The sequence below is a fragment of the Rhea pennata genome, chromosome 1, assembly GCF_028389875.1.
Source record: "Rhea pennata isolate bPtePen1 chromosome 1, bPtePen1.pri, whole genome shotgun sequence".
Classification (NCBI taxonomy): Eukaryota; Metazoa; Chordata; class Aves; order Rheiformes; family Rheidae; genus Rhea; species Rhea pennata.
Window position 1 is genome coordinate 20,264,787 of NC_084663.1, and position 23,630 is coordinate 20,288,416.

The following is a 23,630-nucleotide window of genomic DNA, read 5'->3' on the forward strand; positions in this document are numbered from 1 at the left end:
TAAGTAGTTAGGTCTAGAATTAGGCACTTACTATGTAATTTAATTGAGAAGAGTGATATTTCAGAGTTAATTTTGATAGTAAAACAAGTATTAGTATGAACAGTTTCTAGTCCTTAGAATTCTCAGGGACTCAATGAACTAGAAAATCTATACTGCCACTAATGCCTGTCTTCGCACACTTCATCATCTTAGAGTTCAGATCCCATGTGTGGAAGAGTAACCTAACTGTTAACTGATAAGCTGTATTTTTTTCATAGTTTTACTGTTTTTCGGCACCAAAGATAAGCTTTGGCTGTTGCTCAAAGTGGAAGTCTTGTCCGCTCTTTGCTTGCAGCCACTCAACATTGTCTGCTCTTTTGCCCTATGCAGTTGCCTAAGAACTGATCCAGCTGAAAGCTCAGCCAACAAAAACAGAATAGTTTTAAGGCAGAACAAGGAACTTAAATACAGCTGGGAAAATGTTGCTTTCTTATACCAGGTTTTGAGGTAGTTTACCTGAGACCCAAGTATTTGGCTAAATCTGAAGATGCAGTTATACGTAACTTAAATTTTATTATTATTATTATTATTAGGCGTATTCTTCTAGTTGGATCAGCTGTTTGATCTGGTACAAGTACTCCCAACAGGACAAACACATGATTTCATTCCATACGGTAGCCACATCGGTTTAAATCTACAGATGTGATTCAAACATGCACAGCATCTATTCTTTTGCTTTTTCGTTGTGTGCACCACCCTGAATGTTACTTCTGCTTGTGGACTAACAAAAGCCTCCAAATTTATGCTACTTCTATGTAAAGTGGTGCTGGCAGATACAGCAACACTAGCTGTGATTAGTCCCCTTCACACTAACCTGTACTGCCTGATAGGCACATACAACATGTGCCTGAATAAGATTAAAAGCTCCAGGCAAGCTGAAAAGAGCTATGATGCACTGGCTTCTAATATCTATCTCAAGAAAAATAGGATAAAATGAGTTCCTTTCACAATTTTTAGTTCCGACAAGCAAAAGTCCTTGGAGAAGAACCGCCATAGAAGTTGTTCTCCAAGTTTCCTTCTTTCTGTAACAAATCCAGAAAGTTTCTTCTGGCTGGCAAAACAGGAAATTGTCTGATATACTTTGTTCTTATTGAACGTCAAATATTGCATTATCTAGAAAAGCTAATATTGCCAAATTTACCAATTCAGAGGGAACAGGGAGACACTTAAGTCTACACACAGAATATACACGGATTGAGAACTAATCTTCCGCTGTAATTCCCACCATGAAGAGTGGTAACATATGTTACCACTCTATGCATACTGGTAGGAGTACTGCCACCATGTACCAACAAACCATTCCTTGCGCTGGATGCAAATATCTGCGGACAGCCTCACTCTTTACAGGGTCTGTAATTTAACACAAGCCAAACAGAACTAACTATTGATCAAGATCAAATTTTATAACTGTAATTCCATGTTAAGATCCTTTGCTGACACTTGTGCGACAGTCAGCCAACACCATTTTATGATTGCAACTAATGCAATAGTCTTGCTGAAATCTTCAGTTCAGATATGACCTTACTTATCAGCAGTTTCTACCTTGTTTTTCCGAACAGTAGTTTTTAAACAATCTCACTGTAGCAAGAACAGCCACTGCACTCTGAATTTCATTCTCTGTTTTATCTGTACATCCTTTAAGTACAGAAAAAAAAAATCACATAATAATGAGGATGCAAGCTTGTTTAGGATATCTGTAATCTCTTTCCTGAACTTCAGGATGGTGAAAGAGAAGTGATAGGATAAAGAAAAACATTAACCATTCTTTCAGAGCGTTCCTCTTCCTTCAGAATATCAAGTAGCATACACCCAAGATCTTTTGGATCTGTTTAGAACTATTAGAAGTTTTTATAACATCACCTTGAAAAGCATGTAATAATTCAGTTCTAAAGCACATTCATATCAGTTATTCTAAATCATGGAAAGTTTTTCCCCACTTACAAATTCATTCTAATAAATCAAATGTTATTTGAGAGGGATCAAATACCTTCTACTAGGTGTTTTGCAATCAATTTCCGAGTTTTGTTAAGAATAACTGGGTTTAGTATTTCTTTTCAGTTTAAATGAAAAAGAATAAATACTATTCTGAATTTGTATCTCAGTGTTCCTTGGATTGAATGAAAACATGTTTATGTTCTTTGACACTTTGACTTTCCCCATAAAATAAAAGAATCTTCCTATCTAGATTGAAATTATCAAAGTAATTATGCTTGCTTTCCCTACTCGATTGGAGCAAATAATCTACGTTGCACAATTTTGAGGAGTTCCTCTTAAGAGCTGTGCCAAGTCTGATTATTAAAAATCTTCATTATGCTTTGGCTTATACTTAGAATAACAAAGATGACAAATGCTCTGCAGTTACAACTATTTCACTAGGTACTCCTAAGACCAATTGAGGATATCATGGAAAGATGTACAGTATCATACAGAGGATGTCTATGACTCACTGAAGAGCTCTACCAATACATTTTTCATCAATATGACCATTTATTATTAAACTTCCCTTGAAACTTACTTTTTTTTATTTCAAAAGATGAAGTTCAGATAAATTGAATTATAGGTTTTCAACATTAAAACAAAGGCAAACAAGTACCCAGTTTTTAATCAAGCAGTATAACTATTCCATTTCAAATTAATATAATACTTTAATTATTTTATTACTTGAGAATACTGCATTGTTCTGAAATTAAAAAAAAGAAAAGAAAGAAATCACACGTTTGGACAGGAACACAAATAAATGAACACATTTTAAACAGCTCCAGACTAAGGCTTTTTTTTGGTACAATCAAGTATCAATTATAACAATCATCTTTCTTTGGCAGTTATTATTCTTTAGAAATTTTGCACTTCTGATTCACCAGAACATGACATCTTAATAGCAGAAGTACTTCATAACGATCAACTAGTAAATATAATATTTTTAGGATCTGTAATTATAGTCTAGCTAGGTCTGTGTTTCCGTATGTGCCCTGGACTTTGTGCTTGATTTTAGTATTTTTAAGGACTCAAATTCATTCAAAATTATTAGTGTTTATTATCTGAATAAGTTAGTTGCAACTACTACAATGTAACTGGTAGATACTATTCTGAAGAACAGAAACTTCTAGTACTGAATCGAAGAGATAAAAATCACACTCTGCTTTAGAGTTTAGGTGAGTAACCCACAACTTCTGATCCAAATAAGCAGCACATCACCTATAAAATTCCCTATAGAAGTTTTACTCCTGTAACCATTGAAATTAACATAGAAATTCATAATGAAATCTGATGAGCAGTTATTTAATATATATTAAGCCATATTGTGAATTCAAAAATTTAAAGTAAGATATATAGGGAAGTTATTACCCCTCAAAAAAAGCAGCATAAAAACTGAGATAATGTAGAAGAAAGGAAATAAAGATGAATAAGTGGCCAATTTATAATCAAAGTTAATTCCATGTAAAAAGATAAAAATCAATTACTGAAGTAACAGTAATATCAGTGAATTAATAATTGTTTTTTTCCCAAAGAAAAGCTAAGAAAAGAAATACAGAAGAAAAAGGAAAGATCAAAGATAACTACAAAGTGATGATGACCATGATGTTTTTATGACTGTATTAACAATTTATCAGCAAACAACAAAATTCAATTCAAATAGAAATAACAGTTAAGCTCTAGTTAAGCTCTAAAGGGAAAAAAATCTCAATTTAATACAAGAAAACGATACTCATATACAAATTTTTCAAAGTTATAAAATGTATTCATAAGTCCTAACAGCTATTTTACAAGAATAATTCCCTTGGAAGTCATAAACATCTGGAGAATGACAAAGAATATATCCAATTACATTCTCAGTTAAATTTAAGAGAGTAATGGGTATGCAGTATCTACATTATGCTGTTTCACTGCATTTCAAGGATTACATACACAGGTCTATCTACAGAATTCAAACACGAGGTTTTAATTATTCTCATAGTCACTTAGTGACCTGAAATGAGACATTAAGACCTATCAATATCCCTAATGTTGATCATATTACAAAAATGGAAAGCAGAAAAGTACTGCTTTCTGAATCTGATATAAACTTGGAGTGACTGGTTTTCTTTCCAATTTTCAATAATTCTGATGCTAAATGAGTAAAAGTTTAATCAACTTGGATGTATTTTAGATATGGTGAATTTTACCTTTACAAAATAATTAATATATATTTATGCTTGTCAATAATCCCACTTAACTATGTCAAAAGCGAAACTGAAAGTGGTATCAATAGGTCTTTGAACTTCAACCATGGTTTGTTCTGTGTTTTGTTATTACCAAACCATGTGGACAAAAAGGATCCAAACCTCAAACACTAAACTAATACATCTAACCTTTACTCCGCAGAACATTCCAATTTTTCTTAGTTCTATGTTGCAAAGCCTAAATTTACTTTGCATCTTCTAATGAATTTAAAATAAAATTTATTTTTATCATACTAAGATTCATAGTACATTGAGGAATGAGTTCCAAAAACCATAATATTAATTAATAAACAACAGTACTAGGGGATTTTTGGTGGTGGTATATTTTGTGAAATGTTTAAGCAAAACAAAAGATTACTCTGCATAAATATTTTGTATATCTCAAAAGAAATTTAAAAGTTGTAAAATTAGTTATTATATAACTCTTAGGTAGAGAACACACTACTGTAAAAATAAGGGAAAGTTTTCACTCAATGCTATGTTTCCTAGTGAATATTTATTCATTAAAATAGAGACTTCTTGATTTCTTCTTGTAAGTAAAAAGTGTGTCACATACCTGTTGTGTGTTTCTTTGTGACTGTAAACTGGACTGCAGCCTTCTCAACAGAGGAACACCATTCCTAGACAGCCTTTTAAGCAACCAGTAACTGTGCACTCGTTCAACAAACTGCTTCTTCCGCTGAATGGCCACCTGATTCATAATTTTATTTAATCTAAAATATGGAAAAACTGATATTGTATATTTTGCAGTAAAGCACAGAATATATTTGTCTATGGAAGTTCAACATCAAAATATATAAATGCGTAACAGAGCAACAGCAATGACTATCATATTACTATGACTATATAACAGTCTATCAACCATATTATTTTTAGTCACGTTACTTCCTAACAGTAAATTACAATTAAATACCTCTTGGCTTTTTAGTTTCTAACAAATATTAGCCTAAAGCTTAATGTGAATTTTAAAATAATTATATTTAAAATAAAATTGGAAATAAAGCTCTAAATCCATACTGAAGTTTTCAGATTGCTACATACTTAATATAAGCAACATAATACAGAATTAGTAGTCACTTATACACAACTAGTAGTTTATTTTAAAGAGAACATATCTTCAAACTTTTTTTATGCAAAAGAGTATGAATGCACTCTATATAAAGTTTACAACAAAAAGCTTGTGTTACTGAAGTACTAACATTAACTTTTCAGTAAATAAAGGGGAGAAAAAGTTCAAAAGAGCATATACTTCATGATTTTATCCTATACATATGATGATAATATCCACAGAAAAAGGCTGCAAGAGAGGATGATAAAACCAGTAAAGTGAAATATCTTGAGTAAATGAATACTGTCTTCTTCAAAAAAATATCTTTAAATGGATGCAAGTATGTCCTAGGGTTCCAACCACTTGCACTCTGTTTTGCTGTTGTGCTTTATTTGCAGGGGGGGGACCTTAAGGGTTTTTCTCCCCCCCTCCCCCCCCAAACTGATCTTGATTGAGCAGGATGTTGGATCAGACAGTCTCCAGGGGTCCCTTCCAGCCTCAATAGTTTTTTTTTTGTTTGCTTTGGGGTAGGGAAGCAGCTGAAGAGAGGTAAGGATTTTCCTTAGCAGAGGTAAAAATGGAATTACAGGACAATGCAAATAAACAAAAGTGTTAACTTTTTCTTCCTAGTTATTTATTTATTTATTTTTTTGATACAGGTGAATTTACTCTGAGTTTACAAAAAGCCATCTATCTATAGTCAGTTTTTTTTAAGCTCCATAGGAGCTAAGGTGTAGCAGTTCTATTCAGTGCTATGCTAACTGTAGCTACAGACCTTTTGGTCACTACAGAATACAGGCAGCACAAGGACAGGTCTCCTTCAAAATATAGTGTATAGTGCCTTTCCCTTCTTCAACTACATCATTTTTTCAATGAATAACTAAACCAGTAAAGCAATCTTGAAAAATTCTAGTTTAATTCAAAGGAAGCTCAGAAAGTCTGCAGACAGACTCAGGACTATTTCAAAAGCCTTTTACTGAAGGAGAGAAGGGGTACTCAAGAGTTATGTGACCACATTAAACTTCATACACAACAACAGAATCATAATTAATTATAAAATGCAATTAATCACTTTAACTTGTCTTTCTTAGAAACAGTAAAATCCACTCAACTAAGCCAAAAAAAAAGCAGAGCCAAATACGTATCTATTTGGAGAGATCACAGAATCATAACTCAGTATGAAGAAAGGTGCCTTGGCCTCACGCCCATCAGATGTGGCAAGACTAAACAAACATCTTTAATTATAGTTTTAAGTATATTTGCCTTTTCGCAGAAGGAACCATTCTATTCACAGATAACCGTGATAATAAAATACTACAATAACCTTTGAAGAGATGTTAGCAGAAGATACTCTTCTACTTTCAAAATACGAAAGCAAACACTAGGTACTTCAGACTGCAAAAACTAATCTAGTACGTTGTAAAAACCTACTCTTCTCTCCCCCCCCCCCCAAAAAAAAAAAAACAAACACTGGCTGTTTATATTTCAATTAGACACCAAGCTTAAGTAGTGGCAATATATCATCAATCAAATCACGTCTTAATTTATCTAAACACAGTGAAGCTCAGAGACTCTTCACACGGCACATATCTACAAAGCATCTACACTACAGTTTTAACGTCCTAGTAAAGGACATTACATCTACCAGGAGAATCCACTACCTACAGCATAGCTTTTTTATTATCATTCTGCTTGGTCACATAATCCCAGGTAGACTCTTGCAGCCTGCAACTATTCAAGTTTTGACACTTGAGCGAAACAAGGCAAGATTCATCTGCTGCGTAGAACGCTCTGAGTAACACAGACCAGTTACTGACTTTAAAGTTCCCATCCTTGATCATTATCTCTCAGTTATCATCTTACTGGGAAAGAAAGTCTCATCCACAAAGACATATGTGGCTGTAATGAATCTGAACACATTAATGAAATTAAATACACATGTGGCAATCCTAAATAAGGATCTTCCTGCTCCTACCTGAGTTAGAACTAAAGGTAAGATTTTAAAATTCTTAGAGGTCTCAAAGCAGGTTGCTGAACACTCTTTTTTAAATGAAAGACATAATATAATTTAAAATAGTTTCTTGAAGAATAAAGAATATGTATATATTTTAGGTAGGTAAGGAAGAGCTGCCTGAAGACTTTACAATTTGTAATCCACAGTCTGACTTGCACAAGACAGGGCTAACTGCTGCATCACACTGATAAATCCCCCAAGCAGAAGCAAAGTTTACAAAAGGACTTAGATCAGTTCCCAGAACAAACAAAACACACAAGCAAAGGCCTTCTTTCTTTTCTTCAAGATAACTCTCTAGAGCTTTTGCCCAGTGTAAGAACATCACAGAAAGAATAATATTCTGTAGTTTTACTTTCTAATGACAAGTGTCAAATGCAAGTCAAGCATAGTAAGCACTGAGAGAAAAAAATATTTTTAAGACATGCATTAAACATTGTATTGTAGTACTTTCTCTTCGGAAATAATAGACCAATCTCACTACCTAGGTATTTCTGATCTCTCTGTTGAGACTGTGAATAGCAAAACTCCTGTACAAGGTAGCCCAAAGAAGGCAGTTTAGGAATGCACATTTGTAAGTACAGCCCTAGTTACTGTCTCCCTTATCATATAATTAACTTTAAACAGGTCAAAAATAAAAAGCTACAGCTATAGTTACCACAGAAAGCAAGCAGAAGAGATCAACCATTGCTTTTCTAGTTCCTTATGGAACAGAGAATTTGTTAGACAAATTCTCAGGTGATCTTCTCAAAAGGATAGTGTTAAGTGCTAAACATTTCTCTCTCAAAACATCAAAATGATTAACACAATTAAGCTCAACACAGAGGAGAACTGTTCTTACACTGTACACAGACTGAGCAACCATAGCCTGTGTCACTGTTGTGCCTTCAAACACAGGCCCAAAACATGGTGTTCTCTCCTCCCGAATCATTTATCAGTTATTAAAAACAAGTAAGATTAAAAAAAGAGACAAGATCTAAAAATAAGATTAATACATTTCTCTAAGCAGTATTTCTATAACAATACAAATCAAATGAATTTAGTCAAAAAGCCCTTGCACAATTTAGGTGTATTTCAAAAATTCCTTAACAGGTAATTGTGTTCCCATGAATTTCAGTAGCTCTTTTTACATAACTGATCCTGTAACAGAAGCATTAGGTTTCAAGTTGATAAAAGCCAACAGTACTGATGCATGAACTATCATTCCAGGTCAGCCATTTTCTCAAGCTGTCTGACTACTGCTGCCTTTTGATTTCTTGGCATGCCGACCAGGCATACTCCCTGTTGATTTTCTGTTTTTTGGGCTATGTTCCAAGACTACATAGATGTCAAAACATTTTTGAAAACTATTGTATTTGTGCAACAGCAACTGGGAAAGCCAATACTGACTCCCTCCCCCAACTCCATTTGTATCCTACTCTAAAACACTGTGACATGTACTACAAACACGGTACTGAGGTATCTTACAATCTCACTGCTTATCTTTCATATGGGAAAAGCTCCCTTTTCAACTCAAGTTTTCAAAGCATTTGCAGTTCTGATCCTGAACTGTAAGTTAGGATGAGAGTAAATTATACCAGTAAAAATATCCTGCATTTACAAAGGCAACAGAAAGATGAGGGAAGGAAACTGTTCTGCTTTGAAAGAGTAAGGCAGTATATTAAATTTCATCTTAAATTAAAATATCTTTAGCGATAATTTGTTATTTATCAGCCGTTCTGAACTAACCCTCTCCTCACACAGAGGTACTTGATTGATACTCCACCATGCACGAAGGGTGGTGTTCTTAATGCAGTGGTCGAAGAATTCGGAGAAAGACTGTAAACACAAACTCTTAGTACTATGTTTCTTTTTCTTTCTTTTTTTTTTTTTTTACATAAATGCATATTAAAAATATTATTATTAAAAATATTAATATTAAAAATATTACATAATATCACATATTAAAAAATATTTTCCTCAATATAAAAGAGATTTGCTCTTGTCATATTTGCAATTTCATAGCCTCTACTCCTGACCACTTCCTCTCTTGGTTTCAATCACATATCCCTGTGACAACTACTACAATTAGTTACAAGAAAAAGTGAAAATAGTCTCTTTATGTTAAACTGCAGCATAGGTAGGCAGACACTAAAGAAAGCCAGCATAGATAAGCACCCTCTTTTCTATTAATCATCAATGATCAGCCCAAGGACTGTACATTAGTGGGCATTAAAGAAACAGTTAATGTACAATATCTGCTTTCTGATCCCATAAATTTCATCTGTAAGTACTGTAAGACATGTAGTGTCTCTTCATTCTTAAGTTTTCAAAATACAAGTTCTTCAAAATACAAACTAGAGAGAAAATTTCCATCCTACAGCAAGCATGACTCTTTCACTATTACTACAGTAATTCAGGAAGTACGAACCTAATGCAATAATTTATAAGGTTCAGTAGAATTAAATATCCACTAGAACCAAACAACTTTTAAACATGACCTAAGCCTAGTATTTCAATTACAATACTTTTACATTACTTATACTAAAATATCAAGAAATACCAATTTTATCTTGATTTACAGTGATACCCATAAACAATCAAATGAGGTTCCACTGCACTGGGTAAATAAACCTGTCCTATTTTCCAATACAAAAATTATAGATATGCTTTTGAAACTATCAGAATAAAATATAAGCCATTTAAATTTAATAAATTTTAACTGAGTAAACTGACTTTCAAGAATATTTGAAATTCCAAGCCTTGTTCTCTTGAATTCCATGGAATATACTGACAATCAAAGGAAGCAGGAAAAAAAAGACACAAAAATTAACCACACACAATTACAGTAATTCCACAGACATTAACTGGAAGAGAATTAGCAGAAAACTAGAATAATAATAATAAAAAAAGATATGAAAGTCTCCATTTTGGGAATTGGAATGAATCTGGGTCCTTGCCAATTACTCTGAACCCTGTATCCAAAAATTTCAGCTTCTAGAGATGAGAAAGAGTGCTTGGACTGACAAAATTCAAATTTTCTCATAAAAAACCTTTGGCCGTGGCTGCCTATCCAAAAATGTTTGTAAATTCTGCTTTTCAATATACCTTTTTTAGTTGTGCAGAGAGAGTTTTGTTATTTCAATCCCCTCTCCCAATCAGAAATCCAATTTCTTCATTTAAAAAAACCAAACTTTTGATTAGCTTTAAAGAAAACACAAACATATGAATAACTACGCAAAAATCAAGGCCCATTGAATTTCATATTAACTTTTGAATAGGGATAAGATTTCTTTTATAACTAGCCAAACTCAGCAAACAGATTTCCACCTACTTCATCAGGATACATATCAAATCCTGAAGACAGTGGCAATGTCATTTAAATTTCTGAGCAACACAAATCTATACAATTTCCACATGACTAATATATGTCTTCCTAATTACGACTGTTTCCTAGCTTTTGCACTAAACATTTCAAGAAATTTTAATCATTCCCTTACTAGTCTAGTGCAGTCTTTAATCACTTCACAATTATAAACTTCTGCTTTTTGTTTTTATCTTTTAAACTTCTTGCTATCAAGTTTGCTTTTCTCTGTTCTATTGAGGATCCGATAGATCCACTGACATATTTTCTGAAGCCTGGAAGTTCTTCCAGATTCCTCTTCTTTACATATATTGGTATTTACATAATATTCATTCTTGACTGAACACACAGGAAGCCCTTTTCCTTGCTTCAGATGACTGCAAAGCTGGACACCTATATCTCACAGAATCCGAACTTGAATAAACAGCTTGCAAAATTTTTTATTAGACAAGAAAGTACGATGTTGAACTTAACTCTTAAGAAAACGCTTTGCTGGCATGAGTTAATTCCCCTTAGTTATTTAACACTACTTTGTTCGTACCCTATAAACTAAGTTTGTAATCTTCCAAACCTTGAGGAAAAAAACAAAAACAACAGCAACACCACAAAATGGTCACACTTGAAAACCTCCTTAGTCTTCTCTGAGAAGTCACACACCTAGATTCACTTCCCCCATGACCATACATCGCACATGCTGAGATACGACGTTTCTTTAAAATTACTCAAAGTATTTTCTTTTGCATAAAGTTGTAACCATGCCACATACAATTTTGAAATAATCTCAGAAGGCTAAATCCACGAGCAGAAGTATTAACCAAAAATGTCTTTTATTTGTAATAAAAGTAATCTCAGCATTAACCTGCTAACTTTTTGCGCATCTATAATTTGACTAGCAAACAAATAAGGGGTCAGGAAACAGTTCTTCAGAAAATGTATGCTAAAAATCGTGGTTTTGTATAGTATTTATAACATTCTGTACCCTGTAATTGCAAAAAGAAAATAAGTTCACACAATTGGAGAAACTGAAAAATATTTAAGAATAAAAAATACTTGAAATAGCTGTAGTGTTTTACTATTATTAGATTGGGAATATGAATGTTGATCATATTAACTGAAAAACAAAAATAAGCAGAATCACTGACACCTGAAACCATCAGAGGACACACAGGATACTAACGACGCACCTTACATAAGTCCCTAACATATATTAATTTCCATTTTAAGCTTTTTTACTTAAGGAAGTACTTCTGTTGCTTCTACTGCAGTATTTCCATTGCTTCACTGTACCTCTGAAAGAAACAGAAAAGACATGGAAAAGAAGAAAAAGATACCTACATCATATTCATAGATCCCCTTTTTAAAAAGATTTAAATAATACACATCACTTCCGCTCTCTGGACTTTTATAGAGGGAAACAACTCTTCTCCTCAACATCAGTCATAATGATATGACAAATGCTTTTAATGCCAGACACACAACCATCTTCCCCATTTGTTTAAAGTCAAAATCCACTTTTGCAGTGTATTAAAAAATTTACACTTTCTCAATCACACTCATTAATTCTAATTTAATAATCCAGACAGAGTTGTGATGAATTAGAATGCAAAGAAAGTTCTGAAGTTACCTTATCATTTTTTAAAAATACCAGTGAGAGTGAGGCAAAGCTAATGATCACAATCTAGTAGCTCTTTTCCCGATTAAAGTAAAATTGTTTTTTGATTTAACCAAAGAGGGCACTGACTTCAGCAGTAGTTTCCATAGAAACCAGGAGAGTTCTACCACAACTAATTTTATAAGAAACATCAGATTTTACTGGTGACACAAATGTCTTATCTGATTTAGAGTCTACAGATTTCTCATAATAATCTGACTATCCAAACAACTACTCCTTCACCCAAACTCAATAATGTTATACAGTAATTGTTCTGCAAAACTGTTATTTCCCCTTCTACCTTACCAAGGTAGTTGCATTTTCGAATTATTATGTGAGGCTATAAAAGGTATCTGTATCATGTTCTTTTGTAATTCAAGTAACTATTTCCAGATCATTTTGTCAAAATATGGATCCTTATAAATTCAAGAATAAATGGCTAACATATTAATCAGGATTTAGCTTTCCATGTTGTTGCAACATTGTCTCTAGTAGTATACTCCAATGATTATTTATGTTGACTTTTAAGCAGTACTTTTTATTATTTCCTCCTATTTAAGAACTTTCTGAAAGTATTCTTAAAAATAAATAAATAAATGCCCAAATCAGCATTTTCTGTGCATGCAGTCTAATAATGTTTCAAAAGAAAGTTTGTAAATGCTTGTTTGTAAGTGTTCCTTTCAGCTTATTTTGCATTTCATCACTTTCTGTATGTCTTTCTGGTTCACTGATTTCTACTACCAGAAACAACGTGTTCTCTGATCAAAGCAAAGGTCAATATAGAAAATCCAGGTAACTTGAAGCACATGAAAATATTGACTGGGGGCGGGGGGGGGAGGCTATCCTAGTAATTAATATTTGAGAATCTGAGAAGTTTTTCCTCTCAGTTATCTGCCTATTACTTATTTATTTTTGTAAGCATCATTTACTCTTCTACCAATAGTATGGAGTAATACAGTTGCTGTACACAATCTGATGGACAAATATAATGCCTTGTTCCTGTTTGTTATGAATGTGTGTATGTAGAGGGGTGCTTATTCTTGCTCCCTGTAAAGAAGGCATCTGAAATGCAGTAGTTATTTCAGACATATATATATATATGCCATGTAGAAACAGAAATTAAACATGAAAGCAAAGCTTTATAAACTGTAAGATACCTGCTTCCATTTAGAAGAGGAATTCTTGCATAAATAGCATTGTAACAAAGCAAGTAACACTGTATCTCAATGTATATTTCCAAAATACACTGAAATTTTGAAGTATTTTATATGACATTCAGGTTTTCCCCCTGAGTATACACCTACACAACATCCTAGTTACACAATGTTTTTAAATATGAATATTGATACTGGCTTCACTTTTCATAAGGCCATCACATTTCAAATGCCTCTTTTAGTACACAAGATGAAAAGACTACACCAAAAAAATGTTATTTGTGTTACAAAATCAAACAATCAAAAATAAGAGAAGATAGCTAAAATTTTCACAGCTAACACTATGATTCTGCTTTTTTATGTAACCATCCTATTCACTATATAAAGCAGTCATTATTAAAGGAGAAGCAAAAGGGGGTGAAAAAAAACACAAGAAATAGACCACAGAACCAGTACAGAATCGTAACTCACACACACATAGAATAAAACTCAAATGGTGGAGCCAACTATAAAATTTACGATTTCCTAACTTATAAGTTTTACACTTGCAGCCTAAGTAAAATACTTTCAGTATTTCTATTGGGCAGAAAAGAATCATTTATCTATCAGGCACAACTCCACCATCACACATCATCAATAGAATATGAACCTTGGAACCACCCAAATAACTTGCCACTGTTTACAGATAAATAAGCAAGCTGGTGGCAGCAAGAGGCCATCACTCTGAGCACCATCTACCAAACCATCCAAATGCTGCCTGAAGTCTAAATTTCCCTCCAGCACACACACATACACACACACACAGTGCAACTCCTCTGACACTCAGTAACTTTTCCCAGAAGCATGTGACTATGTATCTATATGGATATAGCTAGATATATGTGCATGTGTGTATGTATATAAATACATGTTATTCTAAACTAAGTAAATTCTCAAATGTGTTGTGAACAACAACTAAACACAAACATCATCTGGTCTAAAAAATATATATATACATATATATTTCTGAAGACCATCTACTGATTTCTATGGGGAACCTAATGCACTTTTCATGCAATTTCAAAGAAGTACAACACACACAATTTACATTAATCCTCTGAGTATGGCCTTTAAGGAAGGCATATAAGAAATGCCTGAAGACTTCTAAAGCTGCATCTAAGCATTGGCTTACAATTAAACAGACAAGAACCAATTATGTTTCTCTCGGATGGTTTGCTTACCTCTGGGGAGGGATATAAGGAGCAGATACTGTTGGCATAACTGTACAGGGTTCAACCACTGTTTTCTTGGCCTTTTTTGTCTTTTTTCTGACTTTTGAAGTAGACCTAGCAGTTCTGACTGATCCCTCCTTTCTACAAACACCGTTTTTGATTTCAGCTTCTCCATAAATATTTAGAGGTCTCCGTATGCAACCTGGTGGAGTATGTACATCACAATAGGCAGTCTTTTTCACAGAGAACGTTGTCCCACTGCCAGTTAGTTCTTTCACAGGCTCCATTTTCATATATAGACCAGCTTTTTGAGCACATGTCACATGGAATGCAGTATAGCAATTTGCTTTGTGGCACTGGATGCAGGCACCAACACCTTTCTGTTTACAGAGGTAGCATGTTAACTTCCATCTGGCTGGGGGAATGTTCCTGACACCATCAATTGGCTCAATAAAAACTGTATTGGCAAATCCAACTTCTGGAATCCACAAAGCACACACAACATGTCCCCAGCGATCATCATCAGTCTTTTTAAAGGCACCTCCCTTGTTTGGGCACAGCACACAGTCTACAGGCCGAGAACGAGACTGCAGACAGTGTCTGCAGAGCCACTGGCCCTCAGGTATATATGGCACCCCATAGCATTCCTGATGTACTGCTAAATTACACATATCACAAAACAGGATTACATTGCTGTTCTGACATTCACCATCCATGCATATACAACACACTGCATCTTCATCAATTAAAGACTGATGATCACCCTGCTTTTGGTTCTCACAGTAAGACTCTTTTTCAAACCTATCCATAAGGAATTCAAACATATTTTGTGACACAACTGACACTCCATCACTTTTCCGCTTTTCATTTATTATTTCTAACCATGCATAATCTTCTTCATCCATGTCATACTCAACTTCATTATCAAGTTCCTCTGCTGATTTTTCAATGAATTTGTAATAAACCGGAGGTCGCCGAGGAGCAGAAGGTGGACTGTATTCAACAATACGCACTTTGGGTTCTGGAAGTGGAGCTGTTGTAGCAGGTACACCATGCGAGCTCGGAAGAGCTTCATTTTTCTTTTTCACTTTGTTATTTTTATGCCGTTTGCTTCTTAGACAAACTGGTGGTCTTTCACTATTTTCTTTATTGCTGTTGCACTCACTCATTTCCTGGGCTGTAAGATCATCTTCCAGTATAATCTCTAAAGGATCAAAGATACTGATCCTATGCAGGCGACCTTCAATTTCTATTTCAACCATTCTTTGAGCTTGAGCGTATGTCAAGGTTTCTCGTGTGGGGGAGTGCTTAATACTGCACGGGGAAGAAGAATGCCTTGCTGCCGATACTCGATGACATCTTCCTTTTCTCCTCATTTGGTAATGTTTACCTAAAATTAAAGCAACAATTAGTATAATGAACTACAAACATTTATATTAAAATATTAGTTTAATTTTAGTAAGAAAAAACCCTTTATGTTGTTTAACTCCCAAACTATCTATTTGATTTCCAAGAGATCAGTTAACCTGCCACCTTTTACCGAATACAACTCTCAATAATTTGAAAAATTTTACCTAATGATAACAAGAAACATCTCCTAAATACTAGGTTTCTACATACATAAGTACCATTGTATAGAATTCACATTATAAAAAAATACTAAAGAAACACTATCTACAGCAGTTCTGTAACAGAAACAAACAAAACAGAAGTGACATAAAAAAGATTACAGTTTTGATATATACTATAAGAAATCACCTCACTGATGATACAAAATTTCCAATTAATAAAAGAGTGTCTGTACTTTTAAATTTGTTCAACGCCTTCAGGTTTTCTTCAGCTCTCCCTGAAGTCTCTGTAAGTGTTATATTTAAGAATCACATAATTGCCATCACTAGAAAGTTACTAGCACCAATGTAATGTTATTGTTTTAAATAGGCCCATATTAGGAGGATGATCCTCACTCAGTGCTAAAACTTTAAACTCCAGCAAGATACACAAAATAGCGAGAACACAATCTAATTTGTAAGACAGGGAAGCACAGACTGTAACTATGAAACATTCAACCTGTAAAGTAGATTTGACCTAGAATATACTGAAAAGCATTCTGTGTGTGTGTGTGCATATACAAACATGCGTATACGTAAACCTTCTCTCTTGACCAATAATTCAGGTTTTGTTCTCAGAGCAATTAAAGTAGACAAAAATCTCACTCCCTTTAAATCCAAAACTAAGCCTTTTCTAAATAATCATTTTCAAGTTTATTTTCTACTGGAATAAGAGCAGGATATGTACCACGCACCATACAAAAATGTAGCTTTTCTCCACCAACATTAAGCATGCATTTTGATTACAAAAACCCTAATTTAGAATTTTACGTATTTTAAATTGATGCCTTTCTAGTATTTTAGTGTTTCTCTTTTCTGAGGGTTGAAATATTTTTTTTAAGACAAATTGATAATCAAGTTATAAAGTTTGTTTTCTATTCCCTTCTCTTTTCTTCTTATTAAATTCCTAAAAAATTAACAGCAAGTATAACCATCAGCTACAGAAAAAAAACCCTCATGATCTTTAACCATTTGCTTAAAGTAGTAGAGCCCCACTATTCAAATTTTGATTAAGTCAAAAATTCTGCATTTCAAGTCAACGGTATTTATTTGCTAAAATAATTCAACTAGTGTTAGCATACGAAAGATAGACAAATACAGAGATCAAAATACAATTATACCGGAAGAGAAGCATAGCTAATAGATGAAAAATATAGGGAAAATTATAACAATTAACATATTAATTATTCACAGCCTGCATTTGCTTTTGTTCAGTTTATGATGCCAACCCCTCTCAAAGTGTACCTTCAAGTTCTGAAGGAACTCCTTTCAAGGAAAGACTACGTATTTTAAGCAGCTACCATTAGATCAGACCTTTTCAAGAGCTAGTTTTATCTGCTCACATAAAGTGACCTTGTTTTCCTAAAGACAAATGAAAAAAAAAAGAAAATTAAGTTTTATCATTTATGCCAGTATTATTTATAGATCTGACACTTAGTTTGATATTCCTTAGCTATTATATTTTTTATATCATGAACACACAAAAAAGACAACAGTCAGCACTTAATCATTACAGATCTCTCATTGGCTCTCTATAAACAACAGACAAATAGGAAAGATCTTCACGTTAGTTTGAGTGAAATACTTAATGATTTATTTCTGCAGGACAATATATGATTAAAGCACATCAATTTCTTACCAACTAAAGTTTAAATCACTAAGAGTGCTATAAAATACTCAATAACTAAAGAGACATTGATAATTCAACTAGAATTAAAGTTTCCACATCAGAATGTGTAATTCACGGGCCAAAGATAACATACCAGTCCCAATTTCTGCTTATTAACATACATGCTTTGCATTAGAGGTTATTCAGATAAAACACACTGATGTGCCAAAGTACAAGCTGGTACAGACCAGTATGGTATCTTTTCATGTCACTGTGTTAGACTTTATATATATATGTGTGTGTGTGTGTGTGTATTTGTCTTTCATTTAATCAACAAGCAAGAAAAGACACAGACTATTAAAAAACTTTCCTCTCAAAACTGCATTTTGGAGGGAAAAACAGACTTTAACATCTAGACAAAATTAATGTCTTTTCCTACAACTATTAAACATGCACAACCACCCACAGTGTTCATCATGACAGTGATTGTTTCGACAAATTAATGGGGAAAGAATGAGAGAGGAAGCCTTCAGAAATCCAAAAATATGCTGCTTGTCCATACTTACCTATCTAATTTAACCTAGTATTATAGAAAAAAATAATAATGCTAGATTTCCAACCTGTTACTCCTCCCTCTCCAAAATTCTTAAGCATGGCTGCAGCTAGGCAACAAGAACAGAAAGAAAATATTTTAAAGCACAAGTTCTTCCTTTAGGACTTAGAACTGCTGTCATAAATATCAAATAAAAGAAGCTGTATCCAACAGAATGATAAACATGATCGGACTAGCATCTAACCATCTTTCCTTTAACAGTCACCTGTAAATAAAACTAAATCAGAAAACAATACAATCACAGCTAAATGGAAAATGAACATTGAAATGAACATAGAATTGGAATTGGTACTTCTCTGGCCTAATTTTCTAGAAATTCAGTGGAACTTAAATGCTCTGGGAGGTAAAGAAGCTTTTTTTATATAAAAAATCCTATTTACAAATATCCTAAAAATATTGTAGAGGAAGACCAGATTTCTGCATGATGAATTCATGGCTGGCAAACTGGTCTGCTTTTCCTAAGTAATTATCACAGGCACTTTTCTCCCCTCCCTTCAGTAGTAAGAAGCTGCAGCTCCACAGGAATGAAGACCATGTGCACAGGTTTGAAAACCAGTAAACTAAGACACCAGTTTCTGTTCAATATTAACAGATATCATGCTTACGGCAAAATATAAATAATTTAACATATTTCTGTTAGCAGCAATCTGCCTCTTACAACTCAAGGGCTGCAAGAGATGAAACTGGAAAGTTACCCATAGCTTTTCTCTCTTGGAATTACGTCAGCTGCTTGGGAAGAAAGTCACCAGCAGACACTTTCCCCCACCACAACAGAAGTGCGTGAAGACAGCTGTTCATGTGGAACACACGGAATGAGGCAAAGTGTTTTTATTAAGGTGCAAAAGTATTTTTATTAAGGTGTGGAATAGCTAAAACCAACAGGGAAGTATAAGGACACAGGCTTTGCGATTACGACTCCCTTTTACAATCTCTCTCCTAGTTACCTTCCTCCTCTTCAAATAATTGCCTGTGGTGCCTGGATCCCCTGCCCAGTGGAAAAGAGAATTCCATTCTCAATGGATACTTTCATGCAGGCCATTAAGAAGAGAAAGGCACAGGAATGCTCTTTAGTCCTAGACAATGAGGGTAAGCAAACGCCGCTTACATGCACGCAGGGAAGACACCACCCTCCGCTTCAGCTGCGGAGCAGAGCCATTTCCCGCAGGGGAGCGCAGAAACCGGCGCTCACGCAACCCGCCCGATCGGCCCGCGTACGCTGCGCTGCTTGCCATCACCGGCGCCACTGTTCTCCCCCAGCGGGAGGGCTCCTGGAAGGAGGCCCCCGGCGCTGTTTACGCCCCGGCAGCTCTCGCCTCCCCCGCCCGCCGGGATGCCGCACTCGCCCCGGCCCCCGGGGCGCCCCCGCCGCCCCACGGCGCCCGCGCGCGGGGCCGCCCTGCCCACGGGCCCGCCCACAGCCGGCTCCTGCGCGACACTTCCTGCCCACGCCCAGGGAGCCTCCAGCGCGCACACCCCCTCCGCGCCGATGGTTCCGGCCCGGCCGCGGCATTCCCCCCTCCCGCCCGCCGCCGGGATGGTTCCTGCCCAGCCCCATCATCTCCAGCCCTTCCCAACAGTCACCTCCCTCCCCTCCGCGAAAATACTCGGCCCACAAATATGGCGGCTGACAAAACAGCCCGAGCGGCGCCCTCCCCCAAACGGCCGCGCTCAGCTTCCCCCTCGCAGCCTCCCCGCCCGCGGCGCCCCGCGCCTCCCCCGCCGGCCCGCCCTCCCCTCCCCCCTGCGGGCTCTGCCGCGCCGCGGCCCGCCGGCCCCGCACCCCCGGCCGCGCTGCCGGACCCCACCGCCCGCCCGGCTTCACTCACGCTGTGGGAGCCGCTGAAGCGCGGCTGACAGACCCTCCCGCTCCGCCTCTGCGGGCCGACGCTGCGGCCGCGTTAATGGCGGAGGTCCCGCCGGTGCTGCCGCCTGGTCCCGCGCCCAGCAGCCCCGGGCGGGCAAGCGGGCGCTGCGAGGGCCGCGCTGCCGGCGGTGGCGGCGACCCGGCGGTGGGTGGGGGGCTGCGGCAGCAGCCGGGCGCGGCGCATTCGTGAGGCACGGCGCAGGTCGCAGTCCGGCTGCGGGCTCGGCGCTCAGCTCCCGGGGCTGAGAATCTCCCCTCCCCCCTCGGCACAAACAATGCGGCTTCACCACAGCGCTGCGCCGACGGGGGGGAGGGAGAGGGAAGGGACGTGAGGGCGCCAGGCACCGCCCAGCCCGGCCGGCGCCGCCCCGCCCCGCCGGGCGGAGCCTGCGGCCGCCGCTGCCCGCCCCGCCTCGCCGTCCGCGGCCGCGCGGGAGGGAGGGAGGGGGCCCGGGGTGGGCGAGGGGGCGCCCAGCGCCCCGGCACGAGCAGGCACGGGGCGCGCCGCACCGCGCCGCGGGAAGGATCCGCCGCGGCCCCGCGCACGGCCGTTGCCGGCTGAGGCCGGTCCCGCCCGCCCCGGCCCGGCCCCGCCTGCTCGGCGATGTCTGTTCGGGCGGGCAGCGACGCGGCTCCCTGGGGCTCACCGAGGGAGCTCGGTAATGTCCGCCCTGACAGGGAAAGCGAAACACCCAGCCCAGGGAGAACAAAATGGGAGGCAGGACACGCCACGGCACTTACTTGTTCGAAGCCAAGGCTCAGAACTGCGATAACTGGCCTTCAGTATTTCTTTAGGGAATGTGGGAGCTTGAAAGTTAACTCATCTAGGTCGTGCCTTTGCGTTTTAAGTAATCAACAATATTATTACATTCTGACAAAGCAAAAGCAAGCAACTTCTCGCTCTTGGTGCAGGGAACACCCTTCATTGTATATTATTTTTGGACAGCCACTGCAGCCATATTCTAGATGTGGAGGATGTTACTGTGTATGCTTATGTGAGACAGCTGCACCCACAAGCTTAAAGGTCTTCTTTTAGGCTAGCCTAGTCCAAGACAAACACTTGTCTTTGCCTATCATGCAGAGCAAGCCCTGTATGTATTAAAAAAAAAGGGGGGGGGGGGAGTAAAGACTGCTGCATACTGCATACCGGTAAAGCTTTCTTCGAAATAACCTACCTGTTTCCTGTTGCACAGTTTCTAGTGCAACTGTGTTTGCTTGCTTCAAAAAAACAGCTTGTCCAGCAGTAAGATTATGACTAGGACATCAGAAATACACACACCTGTCATTATTTTCTTGTAGAAAGTGAATTAAGGTCCAGAGAACTTAAGCAACTTAGCTAGGGAATCCCTGTGGGATATGCAGTCCAAATACTTTCTAACTCATTTTTCCACATCATGGATCATCCTACAGGTTGCTTTCTAACAAAGTAGAATCCATTAAATGAACTAACATTTAGGTTAGTTACAGGACACTCAGTACAGAAATAGATCTTTAGTATCAGATTGGCCAGGCATTTTCAATTTCACATTTGGGGTGGGGGGGAATAAAAGAGAGACTATATGAACTATAGAGCTTATTTGTGTCCTGTTTGTGAGGAATCATTTTCTGGTTAATAATTTAAATAATCATATTGCCAGTCTCAGAAGTCTTACCACATGCTGACTTAAGTTCATGTAGCTGCATAGGAATCCAGCTTGAGAAAGATATTGAAGAGGAAATAACATACTAAATCACATATGTTAGTGCATAGTCTTAAGTAACAGGCTGAGATAAAAATGACTGGGGTGACTAATACCATCAAGAAGCTAATGCTAACAATAATAAAATCCTATAGAGGCTAAAAAACATGTCATTCTGTCTTTTAAGTGATAATCCACATGTTTATCTGTCCTGCGGTTCAACAAATGCTTTATAACTGAAGACAAATTTTCCACAGAGTACTTGATGGTGTCCACATTTTCACATCTGATGCACAAGTCTGGCACTTCTCCAGGCTCTTTTTACTACCAGTAAAGTTACAGTGCTGCACAGCTAGACATCCCTTCAATAATGCAATATTCTTTATATTTATTTGTACTATTTCACCATGTTTTTGCAGTCTGAACCCATGCTTTATTCTCTGTAAGCAATACTTACATGACTTTTCTGGAGATATATCTTCCGGCTATCTCCTGTGCACAGGGCAAATTTTGTAAAAGTATCCCACCCATAAGGTGTAGTCTCCTAAACTTCAGGTTGACAAGGGCAGAAGTGGTAGTTCCAAAATGATTTCATTACAAATGCAACAACAGCCTCATTGATTCCAACAACCTATTGACCCAGGGCTTAGCTTAGGGTAGATGCACAGCTTGCATCTACCATGATAATGTGCTACAGTGCCAAGACTTGATCTACTAATAGTTTTTTAAAAGAGGGCTTCTAATCTACTTTAGCCTAATATGAAAAGGCTTCCTTGATTCTCAGATTCTCTGCAAAATTTCAAAGGACCACTGAGCTTCAGTTTCTACTGTCAGTAGTGAAGACAGTGTCTCCACCTCAAATTACAAACCCACTGACAAGGTTTATCACTGTTCTAATCCTCTCAATTATTCTCAGTGAATAAGTATGAGGATTTTTTGCTACGAACTGACCAGGCTCTGACACCAAATGCACGCAGTAATTCCTGACATAGTACTTTTCAGCAATGGCACAAATTCAGAGCAGGCTTGACATATAACCCAATATTAGAGGCCTTACACATCTTTAGAATTACCTCTCATTAACCTCATAACAAGCTACCAGAATAAGATCCTCAGATCCTGATGTTAATATCAGTATGTTAGCTCATATCCTTTCAAAATGCAACACTATGTTGTCTTCCTTGGTGGGTACATTTGATCAGTCCTGAGCACACTTCTATAATCCTGAAGATGTCTATTTCTGTTGCCTGTTCCATCTCACAAGTGAAACTCAATGCCTCAAAACAGTATTCTCTCAATTTCTGGGAAGGGAGGAAACAATGCTACTGGGATAAGTATACCATTTCAAGCAGAACTATAACTGTCTCTCTCTAAACCATTGTTTAAGGACAACAGGACTCTCACTGCCTTTTTTGGCCAACATGTTTTGGGTCCCAGTCCACCAGAATCTTCATCAGATTTTGACTTAAGTTGCCACTATTTACTCACCGTGCAAAAAAAGACTTCACAGAAGGCCTATCTTCTGCTTAGCAGCTTTCACCTGCACCAGTTATCAAATGCTCAAGAAAATCATTTCACCAG

General features: G+C 37.2%; 1 protein-coding gene across 7 annotated transcripts in view; it reads right to left on the reverse strand.

Annotated features, from left to right (window-relative positions):
- Positions 1-20,661, reverse strand: part of BRD1 (bromodomain containing 1) — a 60,397-nt gene extending 39,736 nt beyond the window's left edge. For 5 of the 7 annotated variants that reach the window (XR_009959301.1, XM_062582841.1, XM_062582835.1 and 2 more), the window contains exons 1-4: positions 19,451-19,730; positions 17,530-17,646; positions 14,687-16,067; positions 4,816-4,972 (exon numbers count right to left, since the gene is read on the reverse strand). Coding sequence is in view for 6 of the 7 variants with exons in the window: in XM_062582841.1 (XP_062438825.1) it covers positions 4,816-4,972; positions 14,687-16,053 (1,524 nt within the window). In the remaining variant the exon portion in view is untranslated. Of the gene's footprint in view, positions 1-4,815; positions 4,973-14,686; positions 16,068-17,529; positions 17,647-19,450; positions 19,731-20,332 lie in introns of those variants that run through there. The other 2 variants (XM_062582819.1, XM_062582826.1) reach the window with 2 other exon arrangements.
- Between the last annotated feature and the right edge of the window lie 2,969 nt (positions 20,662-23,630).